The sequence below is a fragment of the Erigeron canadensis genome, chromosome 3 (genome assembly GCF_010389155.1).
Source record: "Erigeron canadensis isolate Cc75 chromosome 3, C_canadensis_v1, whole genome shotgun sequence".
Lineage (NCBI taxonomy): Eukaryota > Viridiplantae > Streptophyta > Magnoliopsida > Asterales > Asteraceae > Erigeron > Erigeron canadensis.
Genome location: NC_057763.1, coordinates 21463728 through 21485878, shown reverse-complemented (window position 1 = coordinate 21485878; position 22151 = coordinate 21463728). Strand labels below are relative to the sequence as shown.

The window sequence follows — 22151 nt, the reverse complement described above, 5'->3', positions numbered from 1 at the left end:
TATATGAAATGAACCAAACAAATAAAATTACAACACACGAAATTACTGAAAACCCACGAACCAATTACTACTTTTATTGTTCTTAAGAAGCAAAGATAACAAAAATCCTGCTACATCATAAATGAGAACTCGATCAATTGTATAATCAAGGTTAAAATATTGTTTATCTCAAAGAGTTTGTATAAAAAAATTTTGCTACATCATCCAACATTCATATGATTTACCATTCAATATTTACATTTGAATATCTCAATTCATTTTTAAATATACATAATTTTTTTTAGTTTCATATATAATTCTTATATCGATAATGTTGTAAAATATGTGTATTTTACACGAACCTAATGACTTATTAACAAATATTGGATTAGATTTTTATAAATTATAAATATTAATATTTACGTTTAATATTTAATAGAAACGTAATTTGAACTGTCGATACATATCCTAAACATAATAAGAGATGACGATATACAACATAATTATCCTAAACACAATAGGAATTACTAAACATATGATCACAGAACAAAATACGATTTACAACAGAGGGTTATTTTAATATTAAATTCAAACTAATATGAACTTCATTAAAGATGCATTCTATATTTCAATAAAAAGGGTACATAATTTTCTTATTTTTTATATATTAGTTTTGCATATTAATATTTAAAGTTATCACTCAAATTAAAAGTCCTAATTGTTTAAAGAATATAAAAACAATCATAATTGTTATCTAATTATCATAGGACTGGTGATTGAAAATAAACCTATGTGTGTTATGGGTCTACATCATGATCAAATACATATACTTGAATGTCATGTACATGATCACAAATATGTTTATATTTTGATCGTTAATTATCTTTCATACGAATATCACAATATGAGTACAGCTGGTTTCAAAATATTCTATAATAGAGAAATTATTATAGCATCTTGTGGAATGATTATGGCAAACAATTCAAGCAATATGTCTCAGCTAATAATGACACTGACGAACCTATGATTATTGTACTACAACTTGCAAAATATAACACATAGATCCGTATATTTTCAAAATTATAAGTTTTTATGACTTAAATATATGAAAATCTAATATTAATAATAGCGTAAGCCCCGTGTCCAGTGTTGGACACGTATCTAAATATATTATTATATTAGTATTTATAATAATTTATATATAAAAAAAAGTCTTATTAATTTATACTTTTTTGTTTTCCAACAATAATTTACACTTTTTAGCCATGATTACTTGATTTATATTTATTTTTAACCATCAACTTGAGAAGATTTTTAAAATTTTTTTTAATAGAGTTATAAAAAGCATTTATATTTAATTTTTTAAAGTTACAATTGTCACTCAAATCAAGAGTTGTAATTGTTATCAAAGAATATGAAAACATTCCTAATTGTTATCTAATCGTGATCAAATACATATATTTGAATGTCAAGTACAAGATCACAAGTATGTTTATATTTTAATTCTTAATTATCTTTCATAATAAAATCACATTATGAGTACAACTGGTTTAAAAAATTATATAGTAGAGAGATTATTGTAGCATGTGCATTGTGGAATGACTACGACAAACAATTTTATCAATATGTCTCGGCTAATAATGACAGTGATGAACATGTGATTATTGTACTACAACTTTCAAATTATAACACCTAGAACCATATATCTTCAAAGTTATAAGTTTTTATCAATTAAATGTATAAAGATCTAATATTGATAATATACATTAGACACAGGTCTACCTTTGCCTTACCCACAGAAAGCCTTCACACAGATTTCCTTCCAACAATTTATACGTACGTTTTGCAAAATTGAATTCATGCCTCCAACCCATGTATCTTTTGATCCCGACTTGCCCGATAGCCGTTAATACATATGGTCACCCTTGACAAAATCAATTTATAATGTTTTAAAAATCTAAATTCATGTCTACTAGTGTATATTAGAAATATAGCATGTGTACAAATGAACGAACTTTGAAACTATTTTATTTTAAATAAGGAAACGAACATGAACCGTTAATTTACACTTTCAGGTCGCGTTAGGTTCGCGTATGAAATTCAATGTAATTAAAACTAACTTTAACTTTTGAGGATGTATTTGGTTAACATAATGTTTTTGGAAGGAATGAAATCTTTTGAAGGAATTGGAATCTGAATGAATGAAATTTGACGGAATGTTTTTTATTTTTTGAGAATTCAAGTGAGGGAAAACCCCAAGGAATGGAGATTCCATCAAATGATGGAATGTTTACATTCCTACGAAATAAGATTCCTTCTTTTTTGAAAACCAAACGCACTAAGAAATGGAATTCAATTCTAATTCTATCAGATTCCATCAAATTCTGTGAAACAAACACGACCTGAGTGTGTTTGAGAATCTCTTTCAATTGGAATTTAAATATTACCTGATAAAATCTCCATTTTTTATAGGTGGAAGGAGGAAATTTATTTCGCCCATCACATATTTCTTTAAAACACAAAAAAATTCCTTCAAATTTCAATTATCTATAATCTCATATAAAACATATTGGACCCCTATTTTAGGAAATTCAACAATCTTTTAAATATCCCCATATTGTCCCTAATTCACACATTACCTTTAATTCTATATTTCCAAACACAATCATACAACCACACTACCAAGATCTAACACAGTCACTTTTTTCTCTCATTCCTATTTAAACACACGCATATCGATTCCTCCCCCACTATTTTGTATTATTATCACCGTTTAACCGCCGCAACGCGCAGATACTAAACCTCGTTTTAACAAGTTTTATTCTTTTCAAAAAACATTATATGAACCAAATACCCAATAAAAATTATGTTATATATTAGAAGGTTGTGTTTGATATAAATTTATAACAAAAGGGCCTAACCATTGAATTATCCAAAACACAAAAGAAATTAAAAAAGACGGCAGATTTGTAATTTCCTTTCTTCCAAACCTTTAATCACTAAATCCAAACTAACAAACAATACAACAAAACTTGTACAAAATCCATAAAACCTTGTACATTTATCCGTCACAGTATATACACCAAAAATATAATATCTTCCGTAAACTCAAGTTAGTAGAAGCGTGCAGTTCAAGTGAACTGCTTTAGTTAGTTTATGTGTGTAAGTAGTGTGTGTGGGTCACCATAATTTCATAATCCTACTCTTCACCTTTCACCCACATAACATTAACAAATCTTTTTCTCTTTTTCTAGATTCCTCTGTTTTCTTCTCAGGATTTCAAGCCTTTAAAAAAATACAAATAAATGGTTTTGTGTGAGAAACAGAGCATTTGAGGGTCAAGATTTATGTGGGGTTGGTTTATTTGTTGAAGTTATTGAAGAATTGAGCTAAAGTTTTGTTTTTTAGTGGGGGGAAAAAGATAAATATATTTGGGATATTTTTGATTGTTTGATGGGAACATGAGAAAGTGTTTCAAAGATTCACTTAAATCCCTTGAAGCTGATATTCAACATGCCAATACTTTGTAATTCTTTCTTTCTTTCTTTGGTTTCTTTAGATTTAATCTTTGATTTTGTAGTTTGATTCATTTTTCATTGGATATTATCATGTTTCATGGTGATATGTTGTGTTTAGTTTAACTTTTTATTTTTATCTTCCAACAATGATTGTTAATTATTGGTGTGTGACATAATTGAGGTACTTATTAAGGTATTAAAATTTGTGGTTTTAATTTATGTTGATGATTATATGAATAGGTATGGAAATATAGTATTTGGATTTTGAAAGTATTTTGTTAATTGAATTGAATATATGTAGTAAATTTTGGTCCTTTTTAGTTTTTACCAAAAGTGCCAATCTTTGAGGTTTGAAAATGTATGCCATTATATTGAAATATAAGTTTTACAGCACTCAAATGAAACATCTAATAGTTAGTTATTGTAAAAGTGTCGTAATTTATGTGTTAATTGATGGTTTTCTTAAACAATGTGTTTTTTGTGACATTTATTTTGGGACGGAAGGGGTATCCTTGTTTTTTTGGGGAAAAATATTGTGATTTAAGATATTAGAATATTGAAATGTATTCTTTAATTGAATGAAAAAAACAGGGCATCAGATTATCCAAGGGAATATGATGGTGGTTGCCTTCAAATGAGATTATCATACAGCCCATGTGCTCACTTCTTTTTGTTTTTTGTTCAATGGAGTGATTGTCATCTTGCTGGTGCTCTTGGTTTACTCAGAATTCTTATTTACAAGGTATGTATGTATCTACTTTAGTACTGTATATGTTTGCATTTATGTATCTATATGTCTCTGTATGTATGTGTTGTCGTACATGTGTGAACTTGTGATTACATTGCATTGCAGGCGTATGAAGATGGGAAGACGAGCATGTATATTCAAGAGCGGAAAGCTACTATAAGAGAATTCTATGGTTTGTTTATCCTACCATAACACTTTTCTGTTTTAACAAATTACCGAAATAATGCGCCAAACTCTTTGAGGACTGAGGAGCCCCCATTTTTCTTTCAACAAAGTTGGCTTGGTTGGGATTTTCTCTGTTGCTCAGAAACCTAAATTAAAAAACTGTTGAAAACTCATATAAGTGATTTTGTATGGTTATTCTGGCTAAGTTCCAACTGTGCAATATGGGTCGGGGCAAATTACTCAATATTTTATTTGGTTCGGCTTTCATACACATTGATTAAGTCTGGTTACATCTAGATCACAATTCAACCTGTGAAGATCCTGTTCCTAGCCTTGCCCATGCTCATCAGTTCACCACAAGATTCTCCAACGTTTCTAAAAAAAATGATTCGGTTTAGTCTAATCCATGATCTAGACTTTGACTTTACCATTCACACAAATTCTATGAGAAACTTTATGCTGACAAGTTTTTACTCTAGTAAAATTTACAACTATTATTTAGCTATCAAACTTTTTTGTCAAATCAAGTTTATTGCAATGTCTGAAGTTGACTGTTAGCTTGTTTGAGGTAGAAACAATGTGGTCCTGACTTTGTGCACTTTTAAAAAGGCATTATATTTCCATCTTTATTGCAACTTCAAAAGGGAATCACCGACATTGAAGATAAAAAACAGAAGGAGCTCTGCGCATCCAAGTATCAAAGATTCGATGAAATGAGTAAAGGTAAACTATCCGAAATTGATATGGAACGTGAGGAAGAATGCGGGATTTGCTTAGAATTGAGCACCAAGGTTGTCTTGCCTGATTGTAACCATTCCTTGTGTATGAAGTGCTACATGAATTGGTGAGCTAACTTTATGTCAGTTATTTAAGTACAAATATACACAAATACAGTCCATGTTTAGAGCTAAATGTATTTTTTTGCTGAAGAATTACACAAAAAGGCTTTGGGGGAGAAAAAGAAAATACAATATTGTTGTATTGTAGAACAAAAGGTTAACACTACCCCTAGGTTTCCCAATCCACCAATCATATGGTATATTGCAATGTCCCTAGACAGCGACGGAGTTAGCTTGGAGGCAGTGTGGGCCCCACCCCTAATAATGTAACTTTTTTCTATTTTTAAAGATATATTTGAAATTTTATACATACAAAAAAAATTAGATACAGTGAATACATACACAACATAAGTCTAACGTTCAAAATTGCCCCCTCAAAATGAATATTCAGGCTTCATCTCCGTCCCTAGAACCATATGATTTATGAAAGCATATTGCTATGTTTGATACTTTCAACCTAGTAACATATTTCTTTTCTTACTTAATTATCGAATTTGTTACTGTAATTAGAAAAGAATAATGCCATGTTTGATAGTTTCGATTCAAAGTATGCCCACATTTCAATAGCCATCCTTACCCATAGGATTTACTAATAACCATATGTTATATGATTGGGATGTGATACAGGCGTACACGATCTCAATCATGTCCATTTTGCCGTGATAATTTGAAACGGGTAAACTCAGGTGATCTATGGATCTACACTTGTCGTTATGAAGTCATTGAATTATCGGCTATCGCAAGAGACAATTTGAGGAGACTTCTTTTGTACATTGAGAAGCTACCTCTTATTGTTGTGGATCCTGTAACTATTTCTTATGACCCTCGTTATAGGTGATGGTGGCTCAGTTTCTTTGTGGAAAGTGTTTATTTAATTTGTACATATGATTGTTGTTTGATTGATATTGGAATTGAACAGTCTCCAAGTGATGACAAAAACCAATGATAGATTGGTATAGTGATATAAGTTTATTAAGGTATAGTGGAAGTTGTACATTGTTTCAGATTTGATTTTTTTTTCCTTTCACAATTGGCATGTATATAATTTTTATGTTCATTGGATTTGATATGAATATAAATGTGAACTTGAAATTGGATACATGTTTCTTTTTCATCGTTTGTGCTTTTCTAGTCCACAATTATCATCTAACGATTGAACTTTTTGATGCTACTCTAGCACATTCTATGTTCTTCTAAAATTCGTTTAATACCACTTTTAAAATGTTAGCCTTCAATACAATGCCTGTGTCCAAGCCAGTTTGATAAAAAACGATCAATTCCAAGTTCCAAATGACTTTGTTGATTGATCATTCAAGTAAGCCCAAATATCTTTAAACCATCATTAGCATCATCTTAAAGAGCCCATTCTATTAAGAAAGGAGTCCTTCAATTTCATAAAAAAGAGTCTTTCAACTTCAATGCGTTATAGATATATCAATCAATATGAACTTTGAAAGAAAAATATATAACATTCTAAAGAGGAAATCAAACAGATTATTATGCAAAAATTTAAAAAAAAACTACACAGTACTATGGCTAATTTGACCACAACATACTTGATAGTTGATACATTACCATAATCTTTGTATTTAAGGTTCACTATACAAAATAGCTAATTTGACCACAACATACTTGATTCATTACCATAAACTTTGGATTTAAGATTCACTATACAAAATAAAAAGGAAAAAGAAAAATAACCAACATGCTTTTAATATATAGCACCGAACTTTCAGATGTAGATAAGGGATTAAATGTGTTTTGACAGAAAAGGTAAGTTTGTTTTATTAATTTGCCTTCCTAGCACCTATGTTAAGTCGTGCCCAAATTTGAAAACATACCCAACTTGAACCGGCTTTGGTCAATTGAATTAAAAACCGGTTTTGACTAAACCTGAACTGATTTGAAACCGGTTTGGGTCAAATGTTGACTTGGTTTTTTGTTTCTGTTTTTTTGCGCAAATTCCAAACCTGACCCATTCTTAAACCAATCTTAACCCAATCCTAGGACCCGAAAAAGAAATGGGTTACAAACAATTCGATTTTTCTAAAATCCGAAACAGTTTAGTCAAATCCGGTTTTGACCGGGTTTGGTTTTTGGTTTTTTCTGACCCGAGTTGAAAAAACATGGTTTTTTGGGCAAGATGACCTATGTTAGATGCTCCTAGCTAGAAATATATATGTTATCCAAAAAAAAAAAAGAAAACCCCTCCATAGAAACTCTAATTGATGACTCATCGCAATTATTTGAATCTTCAAAATTTCGAACCCAACCTTAGTAATCTCAACCATATTGCAAATGTAGCAACTGCATGACTTCGAAGAATCATAAAAAATTTCGCTGGGTTGCATTATATTACGGAATTATTTTTCTTTACAATATCCCTTAGAAAATACGATTTATCACAATGGTATAGTGTGCTTTTAGAAAGAAAACAAAAACTCAACAAATCCACACATACGCCTAAACAAAAATAAATCTTCTTAAAAGTAAACTTAATGAAACAAAACCCAAATTAACACATCGAACCACAAAACAAAACTAACTTTATGAACCCTATAACTCCAAATTGAGGGAAGTCAGTGGTCTAAGCAAATGAGCTAGTTTTATTTTTGTAAAAGGTTTGATTTATTATTAAGTTAGGTGTGGTTTGGTTACTGGGTGAGGCCGAATTGCTAATATAACGTTGATGTGTTTGGCATGAGTAGATCCAATGCACTAGACCCAGGGGCCGAGGGTGCGGGAGACCCTAACGACTAATAGTCTCGTGTAATGCAATTTTGATATATTTAATATTTGATCTTGGCTAAAATTGAATAAATAACCTAACTTTAAAAAGTAAAAAAGACCTCCATGACAAAAAAATATTTTTAGCCTACACTTGTCAAAACGTCTAGATTCTGCTACTTGATGTGAACCACTACTAATGTTCTAAGATGGGTAGGTGATGAAAGTTGGTGAAGGAAGGACGGTAACTTGCACATTATAGGTAAACGGGTAAAGTTAAAGGTCGAGTTTTTTAATGGATATATTGTTTTTTTTTGAACGGCATTTTAATGGATATGTTGTTAATTATACTTATAATTGGGTATTAAATTTGAAGATGATCTATTAATATAATTAAAAGAGGGGGTTGAGGGTATACTTGGCATCCCTAATCCTCCTCTTTTAGCCTAATACTCCTTCCTCAAATCAATCATTTTTTTTAATATTTATTTAATAAAAAATAACCAACCTTTAATAAAAAAGTCTTATAAAACAACTATTATTATTATTATTATTATTATTATTATTATTATTATCTATCTACTTTTTTATTTCTCTATTTATTTAACTAAAGTTGAAAAAAGGGGTAAACTTGAATCAATATTTATATGAAATTAATTTTCATATGTTTCTTCATTAGCTTTCGTATTGATTAAGTTGTGATATTGATCATACATTTTTTGTTTCTCTTTTTAATTAACTAAAGTTGAACAAAAAAGGGTAAACTGGAATTAATATTTATATGGTGTTAATTTTCATATGTTTCTTCTTTAGTTTTTGTATTCATTAAATTGTGATATTGGTCATACACTTTTTGTTTCACAATTATTATCTACCAATAAACTAAAACAGGACTGTGTCATTTTTCAATTAACATGTGCGCTATGTTAATGCGACAAGTGTCTTTTCAGTTATATACATTAAACAATACCTATTTAATAAATTTCTTTAATCTCTTCTATCCTATCTAAACTAGGATTCCTATAAGATAACAAATTTATTATTTAAACTAAGGGGCGTTATCTAAAATTTCGTAAGCTTTTTTTCTGTATCTAATAAAGTGCCTGCGTAATTAATTCAGAAGATATCATAAAATCTCTCTAATATTATAATCATTATTGTTATTATTACTATTATAAATATATAATTTATATTCATTTATTTTGGGGTTAAAAGAATTACTCATTCTTAATAAGAAGGTTGGTTTTCATATTTTAAACAATTTTTTACTTTATGGAAGTTTAGGTGATATGTTTAACTTGGTTAAATATATAGCTAAAAATATATGATCAGATTTATTAAATTTGCTTTGAGGATTTATATTTCGTATTCTGTTTTTCGTGATTAGATGTTATAATTTTTAAATTTACGTTTCATGAATGTTTAAACTTGCATTTTATATGCATCAAATACATATATAAACGTACTTCCTAATTAGCTCAAGTGGTTGAGCATCTGTCTTACAAGCAGGGGGTCTTGGGTTCAAAACTTGAGAAGTAAATAGGAAGTCTTTCGATGAAGGTGGTATACCAGGTTCAAGTCCGAGGAGGCAGGGTTTACCTCTATTGATTGTCGTGCATTCGGGCGGATTAGTAGGGGGTTTTCCCCCATCGGGTATTTGAAATAAGCAATTCTACTTTGAGAGAGCTCTCTAACGAGGACCCTGTTAAGACAACGTATGTTAGACCTCCCGCTGTCGAATCGTGACACGAAGTTCTCAAGCGAAATTCACCTTTCAAGAAAAAAAAATACATATATTAATTTTAATATAATAAAATAAAATATATATTTAAATATTATTAGTCAATCCGTGCAACACGCACGAATATTAGTACTAGTAAGATTTATATATCTTGATCCTGAGTATCAGTTATTAAATAAGAGAAGGTTATGGTGTAGTAATAAAACGATTATTGTAAAGATTTTAGATAAAAAAAAAAAGAAAAATTAAGGATGGTGGTCAAATAATGTAAAAGTTATATTTATTATCAATAAATAATTCAAATCTAATTAAAAATGTGATCCGGCAATCAAATCACCAAATTGAATTCAAATTCTAGGCTTTGCTGTTCTTCTCTCTTCTCTGTCTGTTATGTGGAGCGGGGGTGGAAGTATACATATATAAATACACACACATCACATACACATACCGAATATAATAAAATCAGCCCACATGACTTCTTAACACATTTTCTCTCTCTCTTTGGAATCAAAATCCAAACTCATAATAATAGTAAACAAATTACTACAAGATTCTTAACAAATATTAACTCAGATTTTCTGCTTATTTCATAAATAATATATACACTCTAATGGCTGCTGTAAGTATATCTTTCTATTTCTAGTTTTGTATGATTTTTAATTAAATTAAAGATATACTGGAAGTAAGGAAATGTTGGATTTAGATCTAATGCTGTTAGTTATAATAATAATTATTATCATTATTTATTATAATAAACAATAAAAATATTTGATTTTTTTTAATACATTTTTGTTAATTAATTTTTGTAGGTTTCTTCTGTTGATTTCAATGGAGCTAATCTGAAATTGAATCAATATGGTGAAGAACAAGAAACAGCATTTTTATCGGGTATTTTTTTTTATATTTTTATTGAAATTGATTTATTTTAAAATATTATGAATTTGTTTGTAAGTTTAGATCATATAGTATTTTGTGAAATGTGGATTTTAAAATGTAAAAGATACTATAAATCCTAAAACAAAAACCTAGTAATCAACCCGACCCGTTTGTTGTTTGACATTTGGTAAAATGAGTTTCTCCCTCTACAAAATATTTTAAAAATTTAACAAATGTCATATACGGAATGAAGTAGGTCTATCGATTGTTTCTCGATATAAATCGGATAATTTATGAATTGTATGTATTAATGAGAAGATGGATACACTTTTTAAAACCGAGAAGATGGATAAGAAGTAGTAAGTAGAGTTACACGTAGAGGTCCCGAGTTTGATTCCTTGAAATAGAAAATATATCCCCGAGGTTAACCCGCTATGATTCGGGCTAGCCGCAAAGCGGGTGGTCACCCTTGGATTAGTCGGCTTGCAAGCAGGGTCCGATAGCGAAGTTAAACTAAATAATAGAGTTACGTGTGTGATGTTAAGGATCATTAGTTTTAATGGGGACCATTAAACGGTACAAGTAACAAGGATACAGCTTACAAACATGACCCATGCCAGCAATCATCGACCGCTATCTTGACCATTTTCGAGAATCCTAAGCAACTCCGGGCCTTTCGGCAATTTGGCCCCACATAAGTCTCATTTGGGAATACACAATATTTACTGATACATATATTGCTTATACATATATGCAAAAAAAGTTGTATATGTTTTTTAACTTTTGGTAGCTTTTATATGTTAAATCTGCATTTAACAGTTCAATATATGTTGTATGGTGCAGACTCTGATTCTGAGAACACATTGATACCTGACAAAAGACTAATAATAATTGGTCAGGATGTTGGTGCTGATGATTTATTGATTTCTGACAACACCATGGACTACGATTGGTATGCCTCATATTTCAAACTTATAGATACTTTGGTTAGTTCTTTGTCAGGTTGCCCCTTTTTTTATTACTAAAATGACCAAATTCAGAGTATGTACAACTTTTTAAGCTTTGGATACATGTCTTACCAGCTCTATGGGTTTTGTCATTGTTGATCTGGATATAGGATATACTTTTGTCATGGTCCTTTTGATTACTAGTTGTTGTCGATACTTGAAAGTTGAAAACATATGGACCACATTTGAAATTTTCTTTTATCTTTTGGTAGGTCTAATAGTGTTATTAACAATCACAAAATGATGCCACCAGTACTCTAATAAATATGTATGTAAATCAGAAGTCATTTATGTATGTATTAAGAACATAGCAGATTGTACATCTAAAGAAATATATGTATCACAATTTAATGATGTGTGATGGCATTCATTTTGGTGTACATAGTACTGGTTCATTGTCATTGATGGGTTTTAGAGGTTTGACTAAGTCAAACACTTGCTCAAAGCTTTGTGCCGGAAAACAGTAGTTGCGAAGTTTTAATGTTGAGCCAATGTGTACAGATGTGCCTTTTGATATAGAATATAATGTGTATTGCATGAACCTTTATGAATGAACACAATCTAGTTGGTACTGCTCAACCCCAGTTTACTTCTATTCTTACTGAGGATTTCATTCATACTTACTTTGTGCACTCAGGCTTCTTTCACCTCCTCGTAATCCAGTAGTCTCGCTGGAAGTGGAAGAGCAAAAAACACTTGCATGTCACAGTCTGATATCTGATGGTCAATCTTCTTCCCCAGATTCCAAAGTAAGAACACGACTAACTAACTCCAAACCCTTATTAAATATTCGTCTTATACACGGATGGATTGGGTAATGGGTCCAAACGGTTTGACCTGGGTTGATAAAAAACAAGTTTGATTTTGATTAATATGGTTTTGGAGGTTCTATGCATATCATTTTGAAGACTTTTGACCCGTTTTCCTGTTGCATCTACCTGTGTGAATGAATATGTGACCCGTTAGGGATAAAACGTAACCCAAATTAACATTTTCACAAGTCAATGGATTGAAAATGCCACTCTTAATTATTCAACTTCCTACTTTGTATGACTTCTTGAAGTAACAAATTTATTGAACTCTCTGTTTATGTAATTGATTTCAGTGTCATAACCCTATTATTTCTTTGTGGCTTGTAGGTAGAAAACCTCCCTACAGATAACACTTCAATGACCAATATAGCACCTAAACTTCCAGCATCCTCCAGTGGTGTTAAATCATTCAATGCCACCATTAGACGACCATCGCCAGCAAGAAAGGCTCCATTAACTGGATCTAGATCCTCAACACCAACAGCGAGGCCCACTCTACCTTCAACAACAAAACCCTTGCGATCATCAACTCCTACATCACGTGCCACAGTTGCTGCCACTAAGCCTGTGGCTCCATCAAAGAGGTCCATAACTCCTACAGCCCGGCCCTCCATACTTGCTGCTCAATCTAAGTCAATATCAAGATCTTCCACCCCGACGAACCGACCCTCCGTAGTTGCTGCTACCAAATCAGCATCAAGATCATCAACCCCTACCGCCCGACCTTCAATTGTTTCTATTTCAAAGTCAACATCAAGATCTTCAACCCCAACGGCCCGGCCTTCTAATTCATCTGGTTTACTTAACACATCTGTCAATGGAAGTAGCTCTTCTTCAGCAGTCAAAGCACGTGCCCCATCACGTGGTAGTTCCCCATCAGTTAAATCAAGACCATCAAAAAATTTACCGGAGAAACTGGAAAGTACAAAGAAATCAATGCCTGAAAGGTCTGCTTCTTCATCTAAGGAAAGGCCAAGTGTACCTACTGTCAAATCCAATGCGACTGAAATTAACGTGAAAGCAATACCTAAGAGGACCTCTTACTCTCCTTCCAGAGGGCATATTTCAAATGGCAGTGTTAAATCTGGGGTAACAAGGAGTCGTGGATATTCAAATGGGAATGATGATGTAAACCCAGTATTGATGGGTACTAAAATGGTTGAAAGGGTTGTAAACATGCGAAAGCTGGCTCCACCGAGACAAGACCACATCTCTATACAGAATAATACGGCTGGAAAGTTGTCGGTGTCACAAGACAACTCAGGATTTGGAAGATCACTGTCTAAGAAATCGTTAGATATGGCTTTGAGACATCTGGTATGAATCTATTATCTCTCTCTTTTACTAATTGGTCAGATTTTTAAAACTGATTAATGTATCATATATGAGATAAAAATACTAGTAATACACTAATACTTGAATATATTAACTTGGAAAGCTAATTTTGTATTGTTTACATGTTTGACTCATTAGAGATAAAACATAACCCATTAAGCCATTTATAAGTTAAAGGATTAGAAATTGCTACTTAAATGGTTGTAAGGATTTATCAGATTCGAACTTAATCTTTGTGTTTATATTTATTTGAAAAAATAACTATATTCGAATGGGATTGTAAACTATATATGTGATATTTGATGTTGGTAGTGGTAAGGTAAAACTTAATGGGTAAGGTAAGAATTACTGAATTAGTTTGATCACAGAAAACTTTCACTTGTTTCAAACCTCTAATGAATGTTATAACATTGTATTTTCAAGATACAAACCTGGTAATTCCAAAATTCAAACTGGGCACATCTTTTTAGTTGGTCTGATCCTAATTTGATTTATTCTGCTTTATTATCTGCTACATGCCCTATGTCATCAGTTTTTCACTTTAAAAAGTATGACTTGATGTTCACAAAAGAGACTGACCCCTTTTTGTCAAATATTCTTACAAGCATGTTGCCATGTGTTGTCTAGTTTTCATTTTTTTTCCCCCTCTTTTTTTTTATATATGATGTGAATATTGATTGAAATTATAAGTGCAGAAGGGAAATTTAGGCTAATTCTCTTTACCATGCACTTTTTTTTTTATATATATACAGGATATAAGGCGAAGCATGCCAGGCAACATGCGTGCAATGATCACAAAAGTTCCAGCTTCCTCTGTGTATAGTGTGAGATCCGAGTCAACAAAAACTCACACAATCAACGCTTCTGACTCTCCTCTTGCAACAAGTAGCAGTGCTAGCTCTGACCACAGCGAGAACGGGCATTCCTACCATCAATGATTAGACAGTATTCCTCCTAGAAAATGGGTAACTTCACGTTACCTTATTTGTAGAAAATATTTAAGATACGACACTAGTATTTTTATATAGTTTGAGAAGTGCAACTGGATTTATCTTTTTCAAGAATCCCTTTGCTGGTGGTTTGAATTCTTTGCCAATTCGATTGAAAGAAACTGCCATCTTTAGTGACTAGGAAGAGTTGGTTGATGATGTTCATGTTGTTGTGAACTACTACTATTTAATTTTATTACATAAGTTACTCATTTCGACATTCAGTTTAAGTTATTGAATGGATGAATGTTTTCTGTCACTCCTAGTTGCTTATTTTACATGTTACGTTACATGCTTTATATTCCACCCATAAAGCATGATGCTAAGGCATTTGCCAACCCAAAACACCTTCCTCTCTTTTTCTCACTGTCACATTTTTCATTCTCCTAAATAACATTTTCTTCACTCACTACCTCTTCCTCACTTCTTTCTCATCTCTTCCTAAACTTAAAATAAAACATCCTCTCTCTAATGGCCCCATTATTTTTTTTTCTCTCTCTCCCCTCTCCCCGTCTTCACTCATCCACCCATGGAAGAGTTTCGTGGAAGAGCCCGTGGAATAGCTTCGTGCCAACCCCTTCCTCATCGAAGAGGTGTTCGAAGAGGCGTCTACGTAGGTTTGGCATAATAGCCTTGATATATGCAAATTCATAAAAAAGTGATATACACTACAAGTGTGTTATCATGATTCATGATGCAATTTTATTTATTTATTTATTTTGAGTAAATTATACTTTTCGTCCTTAAAGTTGACACGATTTTCACTTTTGATCCCTAAACTTTAAAATTTACAATTTTGACCCTAAAGTTGGTCAATTTTTTCAATAATCGTTCTTTGGCCTTACGGAGTTAAAAAATGACCGTTAACGTACGCACGTGAGGGCACTAATGTCATTTTACCTTACACCGAGGGACGAAAACTGAAAAATAGCTACTTGAGGGACGTAAAACGAAAAAATAGCTACTTAAGGGATGAAAAATGAAAATCATACAAATAAATTTACTCTTCCATTCTTTCTTTTCCGATCATCTTTTCCGACTAGACATTTATTTCCCCTTTACTCCCAAGCCTCTCCAATCACCACCACCTAATAACCACCAACAACAGTTGCCGCTACCAGCCACCGCCGTCTTTAACCAACACCAGCCACCACCGTCTATAACCACCACAAGCCACTGCCACCCACCGCCACCTCCGACCACCGCCGCCTATAATTACCACCAGCCACCGCCACTACAATCAACACCGACCACCACCGCCTACAATCACCACCAGCCACCGCTGCCTACAATTACCACCTAACATCGCCGTCTACATTCACCACCAACCAACCGCCGCCGACTAGAATCACCACCAACCAACCGCCGCCACCTATAATCACTACCATCCACTGTCCCCCTTTCAATTAAAATCAAAATTTAGAAAAGAAAAAAAAAAGATGACTAACATGTTTGAACTATAATTTGTTTGATTGGTTGTGTTTTGAATGTCATGAATTTGAGTAAATGATTTTGTATGTGGTTTAGATTTCGATTCAAAGTCGAGTTTTTATTAGGTATCATCGGAAAATAAATGTCTAGTCGGAAAAATCCATCGGTAAAAATGATCGGAGAAGATGATTGGAAAAGAAAGAATGGAAGAATAAATTTATTTGTATGATTTTCATTTTTCGTCCCTCAAGTAGCTATTTTTTCACTTTTTGTCCCTCAAGTAGCTATTTTTTCACTTTTCGTCCCTCGATGTAAGGTGAAATGACATTAGTGCCCTCACGTGTCTAGCACATGCGTACGTTAACAATCATTTTTTAACGCCGTAAGGCCAAAGGACGATTATTGAAAAAATTGGCCAACTTTAGGGTCAAAATTGTAATTTTTAAAGTTTAGGGAATAAAAGTGAAAAACGTGTCAACTTCAGGGACGAAAAGTGTAATTTACTTTAAAAAAAAAAAAAAAAAAAAATCTAGTCGTTTAAAGCTATTATTGTGTTTAAAGTTTTGGTGCAAACTGATTTGACCTATGTTTATTAAACCATTCATCAATGATCTAGGTGATATTTTTGTAACTAAAATAATGAAGGCTTTAATTCTAACCAGTGTTTGGCTGTTTGGTACTTGGTACTTTGGCAGGCTTAAAACTTAAAAGTCAACATAATATTTTTAGTTTCCTTCATTTTGTCAGATTTCTTGGATCATATTTTCAAGCAATTATTTAAGCCGTAAAATCAACATTAGTTACCAAATCCTGTCTTCCACAAGTGATAAGAGGTGAGATGCACACAATTGTAACCTATCAAAGGTAAACAGATTGCTTCCGGATATTGTCTCCAAAGGCAAAGGTTTTTACAACTTGTCCAGCCCTGCTTTTCAAAGTCCTAAAATAGTAATACTAAATTGGTTGTTAGGGAGTCTCTATTAAGCAAACAACTAAATACAACATTTCAGTTTTTTTTTTAATAATGGAAAACACAACAATATTCAAACCAGTTTAATGTTGAACTAATCAATTAACCACTTACTTTTCAAGGTTTTCCAGCTATATTGTTTCAATATACATATGTTCACTGCTATATTGCAGATAATGCTCCATGTATGGGACAGCAATAGTTACGAATGGCAGGCATGAGTGTAGACTATGGACATCTCGCGGATCACATCTACAACGCCATTGAATTTTTGTCATACAAGATGAAAAAAGTGAGAAGCATGTCTTTTCGCCTTCTTTATACAGGGTTCCACAATCCCTTCGGAAAATCAGCCAAAGTTCATATACCCCTCGTGTCGTCTCAATAGGGCCTTTCCATAAAGATACAAATTAAGGATTTGGAAGGAGTTGAGATGCACAAAGTGGGTTATCTAGATGATATATTTCGTCGTTTAAAATCCCCACGGGAGCAAGCAATGGAAGCATGTCTCAACATGGTGCTTTCTAATTTAGGCAAGATAAAGGCATGTTATGCGGGAGAAATGAAAGCCAATGATGACCATGAATTTGCAAAAATGATGGTTCTCGACAGTTATTTCATACTTGAACTCATTTACAAGTCAAAGCTTAACATGAATGAGAACACATCTTATTTTGACAACAAATTGTTGTCACTATATATGTTAAACGCGACTTGCTTCTTTTAGAAAATCAAATTCCTTTCTTTGAACTTGTTGATATCTTTGAAAACACGATTAAGAAATTTGAATCCACAGCATCACTTGCTAACCTTGTTCTTGAATTTGTAAAGATATGAGCCCCCTTTGGGAAAAAGCTCTGGCTTGAAAAAGATGAAGCAAATACATATTATGATCATATTTTGGCACGAATGCAGAAATGTTTCCAGCCTGCACATGACAGTACTTTCACACAACACATGGAAAGAACGCCGAATTTAGGTGATGAACTTTAAATGTAATTTCATACTAGGTCACAGATCTGGCTTTGGCAGGGTTAGTGAAATTTAGGCCAAAACCAGATGAAAAGTGCCTACTAGCCATGGAATTTAAATCATCCAAGGTTCCATTTTTTTTTTGGGTCATGGCATAAACCTACTTTCGAAATGCCTCTGCTGCAAATTGAAGACTACACAGAATCAGTTCTGAGAAACCTGATTGCGTATGAGCAGTGCTCGTCTACAATTCCTAATTATGTTACATCGTATGCTTTAACCATGGAGAGAATATTAGACACCAAAGAGGATGTTCACATGGTAATAGAACCCAAAGTAGTTATAAATAATTTGGGATCAAGTGAACAGCTTTCAAATATGATTAACAGCATATGTAAAGAGGTCACAGTTAAGGACTTCAGTTATATAAAACAATGGCAAAAAAGGGAGGACTATTACAATGGCTACTGGCCAAAAAGTGTTGCATGGTTAAGGCGTGCTATATATTTCAGTACATTATGGAGTTTCATAGCATTACTATTATCTGGTTTCCTTCTCTTTTCGGTCTTACCATAGGTTGTTGGAATTAATATGATTCATATTGTAAATATAATGAAAATATGATCATGATAATAATAATAATACTTGATCTAGAGGACTTTGTAAGAGCAATAATGTTTGCCATTGATGTCGGGTTCTCAAAACAAGATGATTTTTTGATGATGGGATTGAGAATTTGAGAGAGAGAATGCACACACAATATAGGTGAAAGATTAGAGTTAGAGTTCTTGTACATGGCTCTCTATTTATAGAGAGAACATTTACAACTTTAGCCCCTTGGTGTTTAGCATGTGCAATATAAGTCCCCGTAGTTCCAATCATCTAATGGGAAACCCTATAATATGTCTTTTAGAGTAAATACGCCCATCGTATAGTTACTAGACATAGGGATTTCAGTTATCGTCAATTATCATATCACGAAAGATAAACGATCGGTGATTGTCACATTAACGTGGTTCCAACATTCTCTCACTTGACCAAGCGATCATTTATCTGAGTATTAAATAAGTCCGGCCGGTATAATACTCATTTTGTTTTAAACTGAAATCATAGTCAATAAGTACAGTCGTAGAGAAGAACATCAACTCAGGACCCCCACTAGTCAAACTATGACTCAAATTTAAAACTAATAAGCAATGATCAATTGACTAAGACAAATTTTGTTATATAATGTCTAGACACTGAGCTCAAAGTGTAATTAATAGACAAACAAAATCTGAATATAGAGAAAAACTTTTATTAAGATATAATAATGACCAATAAGTACGACATGCTATTATAATAGGTCCTTTAATAAGCCTCATCTTCGACACGTATCTTACGAAGATTTTAGGAGGAAGACCTTTGGTCATTGGATCCATTAGCATATTATGTGTACTTATGTACTCAATACAAAGAACATTTTCCTCAATCCGTTCGTGTATAACAGAGACTTTGTATCGAGATATATCTCAGCGCCAGTTGAACTGTTACTGTTCAAGAAAGTTACGGTAGCTGAGTTATCACAGTAAAGCTTTAATGGTCTAGTAATAAAGTTGACGATTTTGAGTCTACTGACCAGGTTCTTTAACAACATCCCATGACAAATGGCATTATAAAGGATAATGTTTTCAGTCATCATGGTGGACGTTGTAGTTAGTTTTGTTTATGACTCTGCCAAAAGATAGGTCCGCCAGCCCAATCACAAATATATATTTATAAGTAGATTTCTTATCGGAATCAGAACATCCTCCTACTTCCAAGTTGTCACTTCTTCTATAAGTTAATGTGTTGTCTTTTTGGTCCCTTGCAGATATCGTAGAACTTTTTAAATCCGTTTTCCAGTGTGCTAATTCGGGATTAGATAAATAATTCCCAAGCATACTGGCGATGTAAGCGACATCTATAGGAGTACGAACCTGAGCGTAAATAATGCTCCCAACTACAAATGAGTAAGGTACCATCCTTATATGCTCCTTTTCAATCTCAGTGCTCGAACTTTGGAAACAATCACATGCGTCTCCTTTTACTACTTAAGCTACAATGGGTGTGTAGTGTTGCATGTTATAGCGTTCTAAGATGCGTTCAATATAAGTCTTTTGAGAAAGACTCAGAACATCATTACGCCTGTCATGATGTATTTCAATACCTATGACATAAGAGGCATCATCGAGATCTTTCATGTCGAAATTCTGTGAAAGTATATGCTTCGACTCATGCAACATATCCAAGTTGTTACTTGTAAGTAGATTATCATCCACGTACAAAACGAGGATTGTAAAATTACTCCCACTGATCTTGAGATAGGTGCATTGATCCACTTGATTCTTCAAAAAGTCTTATCCTTTTATGACTTCATTGAATTTAAGGTACCATTATCATGATCCTTGCTTCAACCCACATATGGACTTATTCAACTTGCAAACCATGTGCTATTTCATCTTCTGGAATAAATCCTTCAGGTTGCAACATGTATATGTCTTATTGCAAGTTTCCATTCAGGAAAGTAGTCTTGACATCCATCGATGTAACTCTAAATTATAACGAACTACGAATGTCATGACAATCCTTAAGGAATCTTTATGAGAGACAAAAGAAAAGGTCTCTTGATAATCAATTCCTTCCCTTTGATTAAAGCCCTTCGCAACCAGTTTGGCCTTATAGCATTCAATGTTTCCATTTGGGTCTAATTTGGTTTTTAAGATCCCAAACGTCATTATCGCCATGGAATTAAGCTCTTAAATCATTGCTTCATTCCACTGAAAGGCCTCATCTCTTTTAATGGCTTCTTGATAAGAGGTAGGATTAGTAAGCTTTCAATGTCCTCAACTTCAGTGAAATAAGTTATGCAATCATCAAATTTATAGCCATGCGTGACCTAGATGATCTATTGAGTTGATTTTCAGGTTTAGTAAGGAAGGTGCTTCAACATTAGTAGTATTCTGATTAGGAGAATTTTGATTATGAGAAGGTGGATCAGTGATATTAGGAGCAGCGTTAGGTACAAGAGGAATTATGGGAGGAGTAATAATAACCGACGAGTGGTTCCCCCCACTTCTTGTACTTCTTGCAAATCTTAAGTTATGATTTTTCGTGCTCCTACTGATCTCTGAGTTCTCGAGAAACGTGGCATGATGTGTGTCAATAATGCTAGTAGTGTGAGAAGGACAGTAAAGTCGATAACCTTTTGAATTATTAGGATTACCGATAAAGAAACATGTAAGAGTTTTAGGATACAGTTTCTTTAAGTTATGGTTATAGACTTATGCTTTAGCAGGACAACCTTATACTTTCATATATTTAGACTCAGTTTTTTACCTGTCCAGGTTAATGAAGAGTTTTAGGGACAGATTTTGATTAAACCATGTTGAGTATATGAACGGCTGTTTTTAAGGCCTAAGTCCAAAGGAAAGTAGGTAAGTTAGTGTTGGCAATCATACTTTTCACCATGTCCATTAAGGTTCCATTTCTCCTTTTAGCAACACAATTTTATTGAGGAGAATCAGACGTGGTGTATTGGATAATTATGCCATGTTCCTTGCAAAAGTTATGGAAAGGACCAAGAGCTTGACCAATATCAGTATGTCTACCATAATACTCACCTCCTCTATCTGATCTCACAACTTTTTCTTTATGATCAAGTTGGTTTAAAACCAAAGTTTTAAGATCAATAAAAAAGTCTCTAAGGGTTCAGATGAAATATAGGTGCATATAACATAAATAATTGTTAATGAATGTAATAAGTAGTGTATGTTCAAAGATGGATGCGGGATAGGGGCCACTACTATTAGAGTGAATTATTTTCAATAGGTTGGAACTTCTAGTGGTTCATTTCTTATTCCCTTTAACCATTTCGCCTTTGAGGCACTGAATATATGTTTTAAAATCACTAAAGTCAAAAGAATGTAATATTCCATCCTTTATGAGTCGTATCATGCGAACTCGTGAGATGTGGCCAAACATTTATGCCACAACATGGAGGAATTCTTTAATTGATTAGGTG

General features: G+C 32.9%; 2 protein-coding genes across 2 annotated transcripts; both read left to right on the top strand.

Annotated features, from left to right (window-relative positions):
• The first annotated feature begins 3133 nt into the window (after positions 1-3133).
• On the top strand, positions 3134-6334 carry LOC122593628 (E3 ubiquitin-protein ligase AIRP2-like). Its single transcript, XM_043766053.1, has 5 exons — positions 3134-3505; positions 4089-4239; positions 4351-4417; positions 5020-5254; positions 5877-6334. Exons 1-5 carry the CDS (start codon positions 3441-3443, stop codon positions 6085-6087), a joined length of 729 nt encoding a protein of 242 aa, XP_043621988.1. The 5' UTR covers positions 3134-3440; the 3' UTR covers positions 6088-6334.
• Positions 6335-10191: 3857 nt separating this feature from the next.
• LOC122592630 (zonadhesin-like) lies at positions 10192-14954 on the top strand. Its single transcript, XM_043764913.1, has 6 exons — positions 10192-10336; positions 10527-10605; positions 11437-11545; positions 12238-12349; positions 12740-13729; positions 14500-14954. Exons 1-6 carry the CDS (start codon positions 10328-10330, stop codon positions 14683-14685), a joined length of 1485 nt encoding a protein of 494 aa, XP_043620848.1. The 5' UTR covers positions 10192-10327; the 3' UTR covers positions 14686-14954.
• The last annotated feature ends 7197 nt before the right edge of the window (positions 14955-22151 follow it).